A 17,625-nucleotide genomic window follows, 5' to 3' on the forward strand; every position below is an offset into this window, starting at 1 on the left:
CAAGTTTCACATTCTCTTCTGATGTCCATTTTTGTCTTTTCTTTCTTTCCTGTATTTTAATGACTTTTTGATTTCTTCCTTTATGATATTTTTAATGTCAGTACACAATTCTTCTGGTCTTCGGCCATTAGAGTCTAATGTGTCAAATCTGCCTTTGACATAGTCTATAAATTCAGGAGGCACATCACCACCACATAGGCTATATTTTGAGTCTCTTGAATTTGTTTTAATTTTCTTCAGCTTCAGCCAGAATGTGCATATGAGCGATAAAGGTCTGTTCCTCAGTCTGCTGCTGGCCTTGTTTTGACGGATGATATTGAGCTTCTCCACTGTCTCATCCCATAGATGTAATCAATTTGATTCCTGTGTATTCCATCTGGGGAGGTCTATGTGTATAGTCGCCTTTTATGCTGTTAAAAACAAACAACAAAACATTTGCAATGTGTAAGTCTTTGGTCTTGCAAAAATCTACCATGCAGTCTCCAGCATGATTTCTTTCACCAAGGCCATACTTTCCTTCCTCTTTGTTTCCAACTTTTGCATTCCAGTATCCAGAAATATCAATGAATTTTGATTGCTTGTTTGATCAATTTTAAACTGAACAAGTTGGTAGAATTCTTCAATTTCATCATCATGACTTTAATGCTTGGTGTGTAAATTTGAATGATAGTAGTACTTGGTCTTTCTTGTAGATGTATAGGTATTATTCTATCACAGACAGCGTTGTTCTTCATGACAGACAGATCTTGATATGTTCTTTTTGATGATGAATGTGACACCATTCCTCTTTGACATTCTTGGCATAGTAAAATAAACCTTATTATTGTCTCATTCAAAATGGCTTGGGACACTGATTTTTTTGCGTTCCACTTCGTTTTTTACAACTTTGACTTTTGGTAGTATTATGCTTCATGCATACTATATTGATTATTACTGGATATTTACAACTGTTTCTCCTTGATTTGTGCCCTATTGGCAAATGAATATCCGGAAAGCTTTGTTCCATTCATGTCGTTAGGGTCAACTCTACTTTGAGGAGTCAGCTCTTCTCCAGTTGTATTTTGAGTGCCTGCCAACCTGAGGGGCTCATCTTTTGGCACTATTTCTGACAATGTCCTGCTGATATTTAAAATCCTGGTGGCATAGCTTCCAGTATCACAGCAACAGGCAAGCCATCTTAATATGACAAACTGACAGACAGCATTTATGACATAAACTGACCTTTATGAAAGTTGATTCTACTCAATGCTATATAGAAAATCTCAACAAATTTTAAGGTGCTAAGGAAAATAATAAAGCCACAAAATGCAAAACATAGAAAATATCAAAATTCAATTAACTGAAAAAGAAGAGAAGAAGTCCAAAGCAGAACAGAAATTAATAAATTGGGAGACCATTGACATACCTAAGAGTTGGCTGTTTAAAATTATCACGATTCTAGTAAGTTTATAGAGCAAATTTGTTTTGTATTAAACCGTTTATACACATTTTATCTCTTGAAGTTGATTGCAGTCTCTACAATGTAACATACTCTCCACTGTCTTCTTGTATTTACTGTTTTCATTAATCCTTCTTTCCTGTCCATTCCTGCCTTCCGACCTTTATTCTTGGGCAAATGCTACCCTGTTAATACCCTATGGTTGATTGTTCTAAAGAGTGTGTACTTCCCTGATATTATTAGCCTGTCTATTGATAAGTTGGACCATAGGGTTGAGTTCATTTCCAGACCTGAATAAAACTGCTATTGTTGTTGTTGTTGTTGTTATGTGCCATCGAGTCGGTTCCAACCCATAGCGACCCTGTATAGGGTTTCCGAGGCTATAGGAGAGATAATTCATTCAACAGATAATGAACACATTAAATGCATCAGACCCAGTGCTTAGAGAATAGAGGGGAGGATCTCTGTATAAATAGGGCCACTTAATCATCTTGGAGTCCTGGCATGGCGTTGTGGGTTAATGCACTGGACTGCAAAATTGGTTTGAACTGCAAGGTTGGAGGTTCAAGCTCACCAGTCGCTCCTTGGAAACCCTATACAAAGTTGGTTTCACCAGTCACTACTCGGAAACCCTATACAAAGTTGGTTTCACCAGTCACTACTCGGAAACCTTATACAAAGTTGGTTTCACCAGTCACTACTCGGAAACCCTATACAAAGTTGGTTTCACCAGTCACTACTCGGAAACCCTATACAAAGTTGGTTTGAGTTGCAAGGTCAGCAGTTCAAATCCATCAGCTGCTCCTTGGATACCCTACACAGGGTCCTTTTGAGTCACAATGGACTTGACTCATATATGTATATATGAGTCCTGGCATGGCGCTGTGGGTTAATGTGCTGGACTGCAAGGTCACTTAGAACTACAAAGTCAGCAGTTTAAGCTCACCAGTCGCTTCTCGGAAACCCCAATACATGGTTGCTATGAGTCGGTACTGACTCGATGGTACTTGACAAATTATAGCTATATAAATGATACATACCCACATAAATACATATACGAGGGAGCTTCAAAATTTTTGTGGAAAATAGAATTAAAAGATGACATTTTCTACCTACTTATAGTGGTGCTGTGGGTTAGGCACTGGGCTAACCACAAGGTGGGTGGTTCAAACACACCACTGGCTCTAAAGGAGAAAGATGAGTCTATATGTTCCCGCAAGTGTTTTTAGTCTGGGAAAACCTACATAGGGTCTCTTTGAGTCAGAATTGACTGGATGAGAGTGGGTGGGTTTTATGTATCTAGATGGGAACTTGTCTTTTAACCTCCACATGTTCCAGTCTACTTCTCTGTAAAGTTTGTTGTTGTTGTTGCTAAGTGCCTTAGAGCTAACCTATAGCAACCCTGTACAGGGTATCCAAGGAACAGCTGGTGTGTTTGAACTGCCGATCTTGTGGTTCACAGTCCAGTCAGTGCTGATCCTAAAGTTCTACACCAGGAGTCCATTATAAATGGTATATATTTCCCTTTCAGAGTTCTTTCCCAAATGATTTATGTGTTGATCTTTTTTGTCATTTTACTGAATTCTTCTATTAGTTCCAGTAACTTCTTTGTGAAGTCTCTGGGATTTCCATAGAATCTGTCATCTGTGAATAAGGATATTTCTTCCTTCCTAATTTGGATACTCTCCACCTTCACTTCTTCCTATTTAAATATGAAGGGACTTCAAAATGTTCCTAAGAAATTCCATTATCTTTTTATTCTATTTCCTACAAACGGGTTGAAGCCCTCTCATATTCAAACAGGTTAATTACTAAGGGTCTTAGATTTCATAAAGTATGTTATAACCTTAAATCCACATTTCTTCAAAGACATTAAGACAACAATTTGATGTGCATAGTTTATTTGGTACACCTATCAATTTCTACAGTATCAATACAGATGACCAGAAACAGTTCATATTGTGCCCACCTGTATTCCATGTCTAAAATGATTTATTCAGTATAGTACTTTGCAAGGCTGGAAATGAGAGAAAGTCAAGGTTCCACAACATAAGTGAAAGCTGTTTTAAATAAATTTCATACATTAGTATATTTATCTAGTTGCTATGAGAAAACAGCAAAATTACATTTTTAGATGTATTTACAGTGAAAATTTCTAAGAGTTGACAAAGCATCATTTAGTTTATCAACAAATATAAGACCCCCACACACACATCTTTTCAGGGTCCTCTGGAATGAAATAAACTTATTATAAATCAAATTTTATATGCCTGTAAGCACCAGCTTTACCATGTAAAGTTTTCTTTCAATTTTATAAAATATTCCTGCTTTGAAAGGCAAAGTGAATGTAAAAATGTTAATGTATTTAAACAAATCCTGGCCTTGATACTTCTTATTGCAGTAATAGCAATGTTTTATTACTATCTTACTTCTTTGTTTATAGGCTTGAGAGAAAATACTTGCTTTTGTCTTGAGAAATTCCCTTATAACATAAATCATTGTTGGGACTGTGCAATTGTTATTTTTAATTTGTTTTCAAATATGCAACTTACCCTTCAAAGTCATTATAGTCATAAGATAGCTTCTTGGACAATTATACAAAATAATAAAAAACTAAACTACAAAAAATATAACAATGTTAACAGTCATGTATAATGTATTAGTGTGCCCAGATTAACCTGTCAATGGGTGCTTAGTAAACTGATAATACAATAAGGTTTTAAAATTTTAATAGTTAAATTTCTACTATGTAAAATTAAAAGCTTTAAAAGACCCTTTGAGTTCTGTACTTCCTAACAGTAGAACCCTATTAAGGCATTACTTAATGAACAGATCTCATGGAAAGTAACTAGTATGCCTATATTGGAGTGCTAGTTAATATCTTAAGGCAGTCAAAAGGTTCATTTCACTTCAAGGCTCTTGCATACTTAAATTATAGTCTATGTATTCTATGCAAATATTGTTCTATGTAATGTAAATGTTAAAGTGGTCAATTTTGGAAATCAAAGTCTTTTTTTCAGAAAGTAAATGGGCAGTTTAGAACTAGTATATAATACTCTACCTAGTCCCACCTGATTTTCAAAAATAGGTAATTCTATATATCACAATTCTGCCATGTAAGAATTCTGAAAGTTTACATTTGCAAATAAAGCCTAAGAATTAAACAGACGTTTCAATAGATTGTTTATATTAATGTCTTTCATCTATTATCTGCAGTAATATTTAAAATAAAGGCTTCAACCTCAGTCACTACCCTGAAAAATCTAAGTGTTAAGTGAAACCCAGAGAAATGTAGCATTTGTGATTTATTTTTTTCAGATTTTGATAACTTTTAAAAGTGAAGAAATTGAAATTCATTTGTGTTCACATAATTTGTGTCCTGCTGTGGTACTGTGGGTTAATGAGCCAGACTGCAAAGCTGTTTGAACTCCAAGGTTGGTGGTTCAAGCTCACCAATTGCTCCTCGGAACCCTATACAGGGTCACTATGGGTCGGAATCGACTCGATGGCACTTAACAACATGGTAGTGCTAAATCAAATTGTTGTTAAGTGTCGTTGAGTCAGTTCCGACCCATAGCGACCCTGTACAGGGTTTCCGAGGGTGTAAATCTTTACGGGAGTAGAAAGCCTCATTTTTCTCCCGGGAGCGGCTGGTAGTTTCGAACCGCTGACCTTAAGGTTCGCAGCCCGATTCGTAACCATTATGCTACCAGAGCTCCTTGCTAAATCAAATAGAAGAGGAAAAATGTCAAAGGATCAGAAAGAAGCAGCCTTTTGTATATACTAATTCACTCTCACTAAAAATAATCACCTTAAATTCAGTAAATAGAATTTTGCAACATGTCCCCTCTAGTTTGTTTCTTCCCCTCGTTCCATTATAATTTGCATTTTTCGATTAAAAATGTTATTTAACTTTTTCAAACAGTATGCTTAACTTGCTACCAAGTGCTGTCAAATCCATTACAACTCAAAGCCACCCTGGTTAGTTTCCAAGGAACAGCTGGTGGGTTTGAACTGCTGACCTTGTGGTTAGCACTCCAGTGTTTATCCTACAATGCTACACCAGGACTCCATGCTTAGCTATACGAGTATTATATATTCATTTTCTAAATGAAAAATATAATTAACTTTATAATTTCTCAAAAATGCAAAGAAGTAACCAGTTGAAAAAATGCTGAGTGTGAATTCGTTATTTACAAGCCCGTTAATCCTACAAACCAAAGTACAAAAAGTATTGCTACTAAGGTTCCAGTTCTTATATGCCTGGGCTTATTCCAAACAAAACATATTTAGACATGTCTCTGTGACCAGTGGATGGCTGCAAAGTTTTTTCAGTAATACACTTGTCTTGCTAAGGTACCTTTAAAAAACACCAAAGGATCCAATCAAAACAGTGGCTTTCAAAGGGATCTGATGGGTTAGTTCAATTCAAGGCGGAGGTCAGCTTAGGAGTTTATGGCAACTTTTTTGGGGGGGGAAGGCGGGACTTCAAAGGGGTAATCTTTTTCTTTCCTTTTTAAAACCTTTTTGTGAATTTATTATAAATTGATCAGTTTTACATTCAATAAATCATACACTTCATCTCAATGACTGCAGTCCCCACAAAGTAACATCACTTAACCCACTTCCTCCCTGTATTTCTTTTTCCATTTCCATTCTTTCCCAGGGCTTCCGAATTTTGTCCTTGACTAAGTGCTGTTCTTTCATTCTCAAATGGTTGATCACTCTATGGTGTGAACTCACTTACTAGTGTTGTTGTGCCCCATATATACATATATATTGTATATTGAGAATTGTACAAGGGTGAGTTCAGTTTAAAACAGAAGGGTGACCTAGGGCCATAGTCTAGGAGTGCCACCAGTCTCTATCTGACCAATAAACCTGGTGTTTTTTATGACAGAGTTTTGTTCCACATTTTCTCCCTGACTGGTAGAGTGACGAACACTGAAGACACCTGGAAACCATTAGACCAACGGACTAATGGACTGTGTGAACATTAGTCACCATTATCCTGGTTACCACAACCAACAACTGTGAGTGGGATCACATGAGAAGGTCCTGAATAGGTGTAGAAAATATAGAACACAGAGGTAATCTTGAAACTTTCTCGAAGGACACAGGACAATCACAAGGGCTTATTAGGAAGAAGTTTTAAGAAAACGAAACACTGCATTAGTGAGATAAAGGCCAAAAAAGTTGTACAGAGGAAGCTTTAAAAGGGACACAATTTAAATGCCACGAGCATGCTCAAATAACCATTTTGATGTGGTGTAAACAGAAGTAAAATTCTTTGGGTGAAGAGTTGGTGGTGGTGGTTGTGTGCTGTCGACTTATAAAAACCTGTATAGGGTTTGAGGCTGTACATCTTTATGGGAGCAGAAAGCCTCATTTTTCTCCCAATGAGTGACTGGTAGATTAAATTGTTCACCTTGTGGTTAGCAGCCTAACTCATAACGCACTATACTACCAGGGCTCCTTTGGTAAAGGGTTAGAGATGTAAATACCACCATCAAAAGTGTATAGACCCAGATGAAGGATATGTATTGTAGGCTTCACACTTTATTTTTGTTAAATAAATTTCTATGATTTCACAGCAATTCTTTTTGACTCCTCCTCATATATGTAAGCTCAGTGATTACAGAAAGATGAGCACTGAGACATGCTATTTTTCTAAGAATACTTATATAGCACAGCAATTCACCTCTCAAATATAGGTAAATTTGTAACTGCAAACAAAGACTGAAAACTTGAACTTACTCAAAAGGCTGCATAATTTCTGAAACTATCTGATGTAAAAGTAGACAGTGTAACTTGCTTTAGGGAGAAAATTTATCAATCCAGCTGTTTTCCCCTAAAAACCTGTTCACTATTAATTTAAGACCTTACTAAACCTTAAATTTCTGTAGGACAAATAGCAATCTGTACATGTCCTAACATCCTAAATCTAAATGTTAGTGATTCTTCTGTCATTTTACTATCCAGGTACAGGAGGACTAGACAAAGAAATAGACAAAAAATGACAATTTTAATTAAAATAATAAAAGGTATAAAAGAAATCTTCCAATAACCTGATGGGGTGCTATAGTTTAATGCGTTGGACTGCATTTAAGTCAGTTTGAACTACAAAGTTAGCAGTTCAAGCTCACCAGCCATTCCTTGGACACCCTATACAGGGTCATGAGTCAACTTGAAAGCACTTAACAATAACAAGAAAAATGAGTAAATACAACCAGCTTTCTAGCTTAAACTATCTTTTCTTTTGTAATTCTTTCTTGCGCATATTTACATTTTTTCTAAAGAACATATCAAATCACTTTAAACCTGTGGTCTATGAGACTAGATATATGGAATACTGGCCATAATATATTTAGGTCAAATTGAAACAAGTCTAGTAAGAGATTACAATGACTTACAACTATGATTATTGTTTAGATGTAGCCTTATTGTGCTATTAAAGTGATTCCTCTCTAATTTTAAGGGCCTAAAATTTATACTGTGGCTCTGATTTATCTTCTCAAACAAATTTTGAGTATTTTAAAAATACCAAGTAGCAGAAAATGAGAAAACAGAAACAAAAACCCAAATCTGATACAATGTTATTTGGAGAATTACCTATAAATCTAAAAGGCTAAGCAAATGATTTTTTAATAGCATCTCAGAGTATGAATTTCTCTAGTCTCATCAAGACGTGCAATACAGCTCTTTTTTGTTTTTTTTGATATAGTAACTCAGTCAATACTTACACTATGAAAAATGCACAGGAATGGTTAAAATTAAGGTCTATCAAGGTATTTTTCTAAAACCTTTATCTTTCAAACCAGTTCTTAATAACATTTTTAGTTAAATATTAAAGCATTGATTCTTCTATAATACATGCATGAGACGTTATTTTTTAAAGATAGCGAAATTAGTAAAATTAATTTTCTATAGTCACACAGTGAAATTAGATGAAGAGTTTCCAGAGGTAAAACTAAATTCACTAGCATCATGCCTAATAACCTTATAAAAAAGTTACTGTAACTAAAAAATATTATGAGTGCTCACTAATGTAAATTCTAAGGAATTTCAACTAATAAGTGAGGTTTTATTAGTTTTGTTTTGCTAGTTGTAACTATCTCCTGAAAATATTTACATGCCACCTAGCATATGGTTGTTTTTCTTAGGACTGTGTTTATAAATTACTGTTTTTATTAGTTTAATTTCATTTTTACATGCAGTTTTTATCCAAAGGTTGCATTTATTTTTTAGATGAAAGTGTACTTAGCCAATTAAGTTTCTACTCAAAATTTTTTGCTGTCATTGGTTACAATTTCCCCTTCCCATCTTTGCCTTTGGATAAATGTTGACTGTTTGGTGTCATATACTTAAATGTTTAAGGGACACATCATTCACAGGTGATAGTTTCTTTTATAACACAATCTACTAACTGAAAGGTGAACTTCAAGATGGTTTCCGTTAAAGCCACTGAAATATTATCTTAGGGTGAAAGTTCCTTCAGTTTCTATCAGTGCTGTAACCTGTTTTTTTTATTAGGCATTTTAAGTTTTATTCTAGATTTCCCTCCATTCCAGTTGGGACACTCTACCGTGTCCTTGGCAGCAGTCTTGGTGTGGCACTGTGGGTTGATGTGCTGGATTGCCAGGTCATTTGAATTGCAAGGTTGGTGGTTCAAGCATACCAGCTGCTCCTAGGAAACCCTATACAGTGTTGCTGAGTTGGAACCGACTCAACAGCACTTAACATTGTGTTCCTGAAGTCCCCGTGTGGCACTGTGGGTTTGTATGCTGAACTGCAAAGTCAGTTTGAACCGCAAAGTTGACAGTTCAAGCTCACCAGCCACTCCTTGGAAACCCTATACAGGGTCGCAATGGGTTGTAACTAACTCAACAGCACTTTAACAACAGTGTCCCTGTTCAGATTGGTTGGTAGTGGTAGCTGGGCACCACTTAGCTCTTCTGTTCTCAGATTGTAGAGGCTTTAGTTCTTGTGGGGTAGTAGTTCTGTGGGCTACTTTCTTCTTTGGTTTCCTTCATTCTTTTATTCCAAATGAGTAGACACCAAAAGTTGTATCTTAGATAGCCACCCATAAGCTTTTAAGATCTTAGACGCTACTCACTAAACGAAGGTGTAGTACATTAACTTTTATTAACTATGTGATGCCAATTAACTAACTTATCCCATAAGATTATGATCCTATGCCCGTCAATCCAATAAACCAATTCTACGTGTTTGGATATGGCTAGGAAGTCTCTGTAAGTGTCCTTTATATGTCTTATTGTATTTATGGGTACGAGTTGGGCTGCTAACCTGAAGGTCAGCAGTTCGAAACTACCAGCTGTTCTATGGGAGAATGATGAGGCTTTCTGCTTCTATACAGATTTATAGCCTCAGAAACCCTATGCAGGGTTGCTGTGAGTCAGAACTGACTCCATGGACACCACCACTGTGGATATACATGTAACACATTAAAAACATGTATTTACATATGCCTGTCCTGCTGTCAGATAAAGTAGTAGATTGCAAGGTCGGGTGAACCACAAGGCCAGCAGTTCAAACTCACCAGCCACTCCTTGGAAATCCTATAGAGTTGCTATGAGTAGAAACAAACTCGACATCACGACATCATGTACAATAGATACATCTATATCTACATATGGAGTCCTGGTGTGGTGCTGTAAATATACGCACTAGACTGCTAACCACAAGGTCACTACTTCAAACCCACCAGTCACTCTTCGGAAACCCTATACAGGGTTGTTATGAGTCAGAACCAACTCATCGTCACTTAATAATAACAACAACATATCTACTTATGATATGCTCACATATGCTTTCCTAGAGACATAGAAGCGTGCACTCTTATTTATGTAACAACCTATATATTTTTGGTTATTACTGTTGCTACATTAGGATTGTTTTTAAAAGCAACATTTTCCGAAATATGAATGTAACAGAAATCCTAAACGTAATTCAGAAAATAAAACTTCTTTACCAACTGAGTAAATTTCATTTATGATGAGGTAAAGTTCTTTATTTTCTCTATAGGATTAAGCTATATATCAACACAGGCTATTAAATAAACATTAACTGTGCTTGAGGATTACTATGAGTTATGTAAGTATATTGTTCATAATCTCCATTTCTCTAATTTTAAAACAATTATGTATATACAATGCTTTAAAATATCTAAATAAGAGAAAAGTCTTGAAAACTCCTATTTCATCTTTTAAACTTTAGAGCCAGTATTCCTATGATTTGGGAAAATAAAATACTGGAATGCAATGCAAAACAAAACTAATAAAAAGAGTTTTCTAAGTCTAGTACTCCAAAGTCATGCTCGCTCTCTGTTGGACCTTGGATCTTTAATCAAAATTTATATTTAACTAATAAATTTCTAAGTTTTTTTTCCTACCACAAAAATTCTGATTTAAAAATAACAGGTTCTTGGTTTATGAATTTCTGACTTATGTACAACTTACACTTGACCTATAATATTATGTAAATTTGCCCTCACTCTGAAATAAATGAACTGATCCCGAGTTGCAACAAATTCTTTACCACAATCACCTTCACTTGCTGTATCTGCAGTTTTTAAATCACTGAAAGGTCTGAAGCTTTTTCTTGTACTAAAATAAGGCTAAATACAAATTGACTTAACATAGAAATTGGTCTTGAAAGACACACTTAGGGACAGACATTGTTTGTAACTTCTGCGTTAGTTTCCTTTAATATTTTTATTTTTTGTGCTTTCTTTTTTAAAATCACAAAGCTAATTCATTTAATTATTGTTAGGTGCTGTTGAGTCGATTCTGACTCAAATCGACCCATGCACAACAGAATAAAACACTGCCCAGTCTTGTGCCAAACGCTTAAAAAATGTCACATCTAATTTTATTTCTCTGATGGATTTAGTATTAACTCCTAGATATAGTTGTATAAACGTACTACAGAAATAGTACCTAATGGAAGGAAATAAACTTTTATACTATATTAATATTTCTATTAGGAATAAAAAGATTATAATTTTAAATTTAAGAAAACCTTGAGTTTACTTAAAGAATTCAAAAGGTATTACACAATTCAATTAGGTTCTATACATTTAAATTCAATCAGAAAGGCTATTTTAATGTATCAAAAGTAGCTAACATGTTAAATTCAATGCTTGACCAGGGGTTAAAAACAGTATTTTCAAATCTACCATATACCCAACAATAATAAAAAGCATTGTATTCCCCCCCCCCCAAATTACCAGCTTTGCTGACCAAAAATAACCCCAAGCAAATACCAACATTGAAAAACTGCTACCAGTTTCCCCTGAAGGAATGGCTACATATCAGAGCCAGAATTGATATGTCAACTAAGACTTTGAAAGGAACATTTTCTTTATCACTCCAAGAGCACCAATTATGCATGAAACAGAGGAAAGTATCTACACAAACTCTAATACTACCAAAGTTCCCCTTCCCCCCAAAATTTAAAAGTTCTAAGCCACAAACATGTGAAAGGCTATTATAAACATTTGTCAGTTTGACTTTTCATATAATGCTAAGAGGGGCTTTAAAAAACCCACAGGAAAGTCTCAATATTTAAAGAACAATGACTACAAATTTTGCAAAGGATATGTGTAAGCTTTCTTTGACAACCAAGATAAAATTGAGTAACAATTTTGTCATTTCAACAGGTTGTTTTAATATTAAACCTATAAACAAGAGACACTTGCTCAAGTAAATAATGTGTTTAGTGTAATGAAAGGAAGTTTACAGTAATTAAAATTTTTTTTTCTTAAAAGACTGCTTGGTGGTAATACACTATTCAAAAATTGCCTTTCAAACCTTTTTTAAGAATTCTAGCTTGCTTTATTATTTTTTCCACTATCAAAAAAGAATGCCTACTAATTTATTTCACACAACTGTACATGTAAAAATGTTGACCTGACAAATGTTGGTTGGGTTATCTATCTATATCTTTACTATAATAGTAATAAATCTAGTGTCATATTTTAAACTGCTTAAGAAATGATTACCACAAAATGACTACTGGACACAAAGTTAGGAGGTCACTGACATTTTTATAATTAGAAAATATCTAAAACCAATTTATAACTGGCAACAACAAAAAAAAAGTTGAAAAAAATTTTAAGTAAATAGTTAATGTGGTTATAGTTGAAATCTTGATCGTTCTACTTCTAACATTGTAAGTGGGACAGTTAAATACTTGAGTATTTAAGTCTCACTTAAGAGGATGAAAAAAGGAAACATGAGTACAAGTGCCTGTGTTGTAATTTAGAGAAACACACTGTCAAGTCACAACACTCACTCATGGTAATAAAACAAAACAAAACAAAAAACCAAATCAAACTGGCTTCCTATAGGCACACACAAACTTCAGTCTCTTCTCATTAAAAACAAAAACATCAGTGAGTAAGAAAGTTGTTATTTATGTTATCTTAGAAGACTCTGAAAAGAATTGGTAAAAATGAATTCAAAATTAAATCAAATGTCTTAGCATTTTCCTTTTTCAGTTTGCAAGTTTACAGATGATTTTTATATTCCATCACAGTTACGTGGTCTAGTGCATTTCAGAGTATTTGGAAATTATCAAAGCTGTCCTTACCCAATGAAATATTTAAGAAAACTTCTCAAACAAACTGTTAGTGTCATGATATGAACTACGTACACTTTTGGCTCTGACCTCTTAAGTACAAATGTTATTATTCCCCAAAGAAATAATAACTATTCTACTGTTTTATTTTACAGTGTCTATCAACAAGAAGTCCTCTCTCTTAGATAGAGGAAGCTAATGTGTATTCAGATGCTATTTTGCAAGAGACAGTTTAGTAGACAAAAGTTGAGGTTCATTCTTAACTTTTTTCTTCTTCCATTTTTTGGGAGGGGAGTGGAGAGAGGGGTGAAATAACTTTCTATCATACACATGCTATTATTATCTTTCACTGGATTAAGATAAGCTGGGAAGTAGCAGTGTATTTTCAGTAAGATCCACTGAAGGCAATGGACCTCTTAGATCATGCTGGTGTTTATGGTTAAATCACATCCAATGTGAAATTTCTAATTACATCCAGAGCTCCAGTATCAAAACCACACATATCCAACATGCCTCGATCATCTGGGTCTGCAATGGTAAAACCATTTGATGTCATTCCACAAACAATCAATTTTGCTGGAATACCCATTTTCTGTAGGAAAAGATCAAAATAATATTTTTAAATGATATATTTAGCAAAGAGCAAATATCTTCCAAAATTTAAATACTTTAAAATCTCTGTACTACAGCTTCTTATTACAAAGTTAATTTTTCTCCTCCCATAAAATGTGTCATGTTTTGGACAGAGTCTGAGTTCTCTATATTTATAAATTTCTGTCAGGCCTTAAGGGGACCCAGACATTTTTACCAATACATCAGTACATGTGACTATGTATGAGGACAAATTCCTCTGGAATTATCTATTTGGCTTATGATTTTGATATGTACAATATTCACACGTCCTCTGGAAGAACTTGTAAAATAAATCGTTTATAGCTACAGTTTAAGGCTAAAATGAATGAATTTGAGAATACTAGTAATTCCTGAGTGTTCATTGTTAGAAATTGTAATAAGCTATTAAAGTGATATATCTGATTATTTTATCAATCCTAAAAATTAATACTAGTTCTAGTATCTACCCTGACCTATATCAGTTAAGTAATTTGCTCAAAACCTAAGTTAGTATAAGACACAGATACAGGACATGGAACCTAGTTGACTTCAAAATCTAGTCTTTTCATCTGTGGTTCTTAAAGTCATATGTGCATTAAAGTCTCCTGGTAGACTGTTAAATTGCAGAGGTCCCATTTCCATAATTCTCATTCAGCAGGACTTTGATGGTGACCAGAAATTTGCATTTATAATAAGGTCCCGGTGATACTAATGTTGCTGGAGGAGAACAACACCGAGAGCCACTGCTCTTCATTAACAAGTTGTTGTTCTACTTTCAATCATGTTAGCCACATTTCAAGTGTTCCACAGCTGCCTGTGGCTAATGGTTATTATATTAGACAGTGCAGATATTTCGAAGAGCGTTTGGAAGAGCACTGTTTAGAACATAGAAGACCTTAAAAAAACATTCGTTTGTTGAAGCATCTCAACTAGAATCTTATCAACTCCTGGAGCCCTGCTTTTTATCAAATGACTTCAATGACCTTAGATTTCTTCCTTCAGTATTATCAGTTCTTGAAATGGATGTTGTTGTTGTTGTTGTTAAGTGCCGTGGAGTCTGTTCCGACTCATAGCGATCCTGCACAGGGTTTCCGAGGCTGTAAATCTTTACAGGAGCAGAACGCCTCATCTTTCTCCCACAGAACCGCTGGTAGTTTCGAACTGCTGACCCTGCGGTTCACAGCCTGATTCGTAACCACTACGCTACCAGAGCTCCTTCTTGAAATGGATAAATGCTGACAATCCATTTTGATACAGTGACTCTGTGTACTCCTTCCATTTTCTTTCAATGCTTTCTGCATTTTTCACTGTCCTGCCTAAAGAACCCTTCAATACTGGAATTGAGGCTTGAATTTTTTTCTTCAGTTCTTTCAGCTTGAGAATTTTTGAGCATGTTCATCACGTTTGGCGTTCTAACTCCAAATCTTTGTACATTTCATTATACTATTTTACTTTGTCTTTGAACTGCCCTTTAAAATATTCTGTTCAGCTCTTTTACTTTATCATTTATTCCATTCATTTCATTTAAGAGAAAGTTTCAGAGTCTCTTCTGACATCCATTTTAATATTTTAAATGACCTTTTGTTTTCTTCATGTTGGATGTTCTGATGTCAACACAAAACTTGTATTGCATTTTGTTCATTAGTGTTTAGTGCATCAAATCTGTTATTAAAATGGTCTCTGAATTTAGGTTGGGATTTACTTAAAGTTGTAGTTCAGCTCTCATGGACTTGCTTTAATTTTTCTAGGCTTCAACTTGAAATGAAATATGAGCAGTTCATGGTCTGTTCTGCAGTCGGCCCCTAGTCTTGTTCTGACTGATGCTATCTGGCTTCGCCATCATCTCTTTCCACAGATGTAGTCTATTTCATTCCTATGTATTCCACCCAATCAGGATGGAATAATTTGGTAAACCACTTATTTCTGTTGAGTATTACAAAAAATACTGTCTGCAAAGGATATTAATAATATATATTAGTGGAACTGGTTGAAAAACATTATATGTTCCCTTATTTCAAGCACTACTGAATCGAAAGCCTGCACTGGGCTCTTACAAAAACTATAGAACTATTTTTAGCAACATTTTAAAAAAAAGATAGTGATTATTTGAGAAATTTGATATTATCTGAGGTTGAGAAAAAGACAGTATTCATTTTACCTTCCGATACTCCCTCAGAGCAACAGCAGGATGGACACTTCCAGCAAAAGTCTCATTATCAGTGAATACAATGAAGACATCAGCAGCTGTATTTGTTTTCTGAGCCCAGATCATTGGAAGAGAACAATCAGTACCACCTGCTGGGATCTAATTCAGAAAACAAAACCCATCAAAAAACAAATATCAAGAATAAAAATAAATATTCTAGTTTACATAATAATACTTAATTGTCTTTTTGTTCAGAGCCTATATACTGGTCTTCACAAAGCCTGTATAAAACAATTTGTTCTTAGAAATTATTTATACAAAATTATTATGGAATGTTTTAATAAATTAGTTTCTTACCTGATTCATAGTCATTAAGACTTCTTGTAAGGTCATATCTGCAGTAATGAGACATGGCACCATTTCATCTGAAAAAGCAACTACATAAGAATCTTTTTCTGTCCGTGTGACAACCTGAAAAATTCAATGGTAGTAATTTTTAGCAGATTCTGAGGAAACGCAAACAGTACAGCAAAACCTGTAAGAGCCAGAACTCAATAAAATTGCCTTTTTTTCTGGTTCTTGCAAGGTTTCCGCTTTTGACAGGGTGCAGTCTTAGCAATTTTTTAATGCTCTTCAAAGTGGAAAAAAAGTTTTCCAGCTCTGGTAGTGTAGTGGTTATGAGTCGGACTGCAAACCTCAAGGTTAGCAGTTTGAAACTACCAGCCAATCCATGGGAGCAAGATGAGGTCACTCATAGGGTCACTATGAGTTGGAACTGACACCATAGCACACCACCACCACCACCACCACCTCTGACAGTTATGCCTTATCCAGGTTCTGGCTTTTACAGGCTAAGTTCATAAAACCTCAACTTTCAGAGAAGCACTCTTACGTTTATGTTATTACTATAACTAAAGTATCTTAGCTTGGAGCTATATGGTAATAGTTCAAAGTACTTTCATAAATTTTTATAGAGAAATTGAACCTTACAATAATTATTTGAAGCAAACTGAATATATATTTTATTCTCATTTTTATTAAGAAACAAAGTCGCAAAAGAAATGCTAAGAAGCTTGTCTCTGATTTATCTATTCAGTGACAGCTAGACTAGAACTGTGGTTTTCTGACACAATCCTTGATCTTTCAGAAAAACTTTTATATTCACTGAGTAAGTTTTCTAAGCATTATCTACTTTCTCAAAAATACTAATAATATTTAATCCTTGGTTATAAAAATTAAAATTTCCATTCTTACAGTATTTTATACTTGCTTTTTCAATAAATTACATTTAAATTTTTCTTTAATATAAAAGGGCAGAAAAATGTGCCAAATAAGTTAACATATACTTCTTTATAATATACAACTTTAGTTTTATATTTTAACTTTAAACACTTCTTTAGAAACAATTCTAGATTGTTTTAGTTCTCTCACCATGCACATTGCAGCGGCCACTGCACTAGCATTGAGTACACTACCCAAAACTCTTTGGTTCATAGAATCATTGACATCAACAGCCAGCAAGAAACGCTTTCCAGTTGGTTCAACTGTCTAGAAAGAGAATGAAATAAAGACAACCATTAAGAGCAATCACAGAAACTATTAGATTAAGTTTCTAACATCATATTTTCTTATCCACTATTCATATTAAATACCATATATCACAGAAAAGCTTTCTGATTTCTTGATTGACAATTATTCCAATATGCTTAGCTTTTACTAATGGTAAAGCAAAGCAAGTAAGAAAGTAAGAGAACCTAGGTAGTAATTTTATTAAAAGACTGGACCATCTGGGTGTGGATATATATATATATATACATACACACACACA

The 17,625-nt window shown here is 34.6% G+C and overlaps 1 protein-coding gene across 1 annotated transcript in view; it reads right to left on the bottom strand.

Moving 5' to 3' along the window:
- Positions 1-13,478: 13,478 nt before the first annotated feature.
- TROVE2 (TROVE domain family, member 2) overlaps positions 13,479-17,625 on the bottom strand; it is a 12,609-nt gene continuing 8,462 nt past the window's right edge. Inside the window, exons 5-8 of the mRNA XM_006834182.1 lie at positions 17,229-17,345; positions 16,155-16,268; positions 15,810-15,956; positions 13,479-13,631 (exon numbers count right to left, since the gene is read on the bottom strand). Of these exons, the coding sequence (XP_006834245.1) occupies positions 13,479-13,631; positions 15,810-15,956; positions 16,155-16,268; positions 17,229-17,345 (531 nt within the window). The remainder of the gene's footprint in view (positions 13,632-15,809; positions 15,957-16,154; positions 16,269-17,228; positions 17,346-17,625) is intronic.

This window comes from Chrysochloris asiatica, unplaced genomic scaffold, assembly GCF_000296735.1.
Source record: "Chrysochloris asiatica unplaced genomic scaffold, ChrAsi1.0 scaffold00009, whole genome shotgun sequence".
Taxonomy (NCBI): domain Eukaryota; kingdom Metazoa; phylum Chordata; class Mammalia; order Afrosoricida; family Chrysochloridae; genus Chrysochloris; species Chrysochloris asiatica.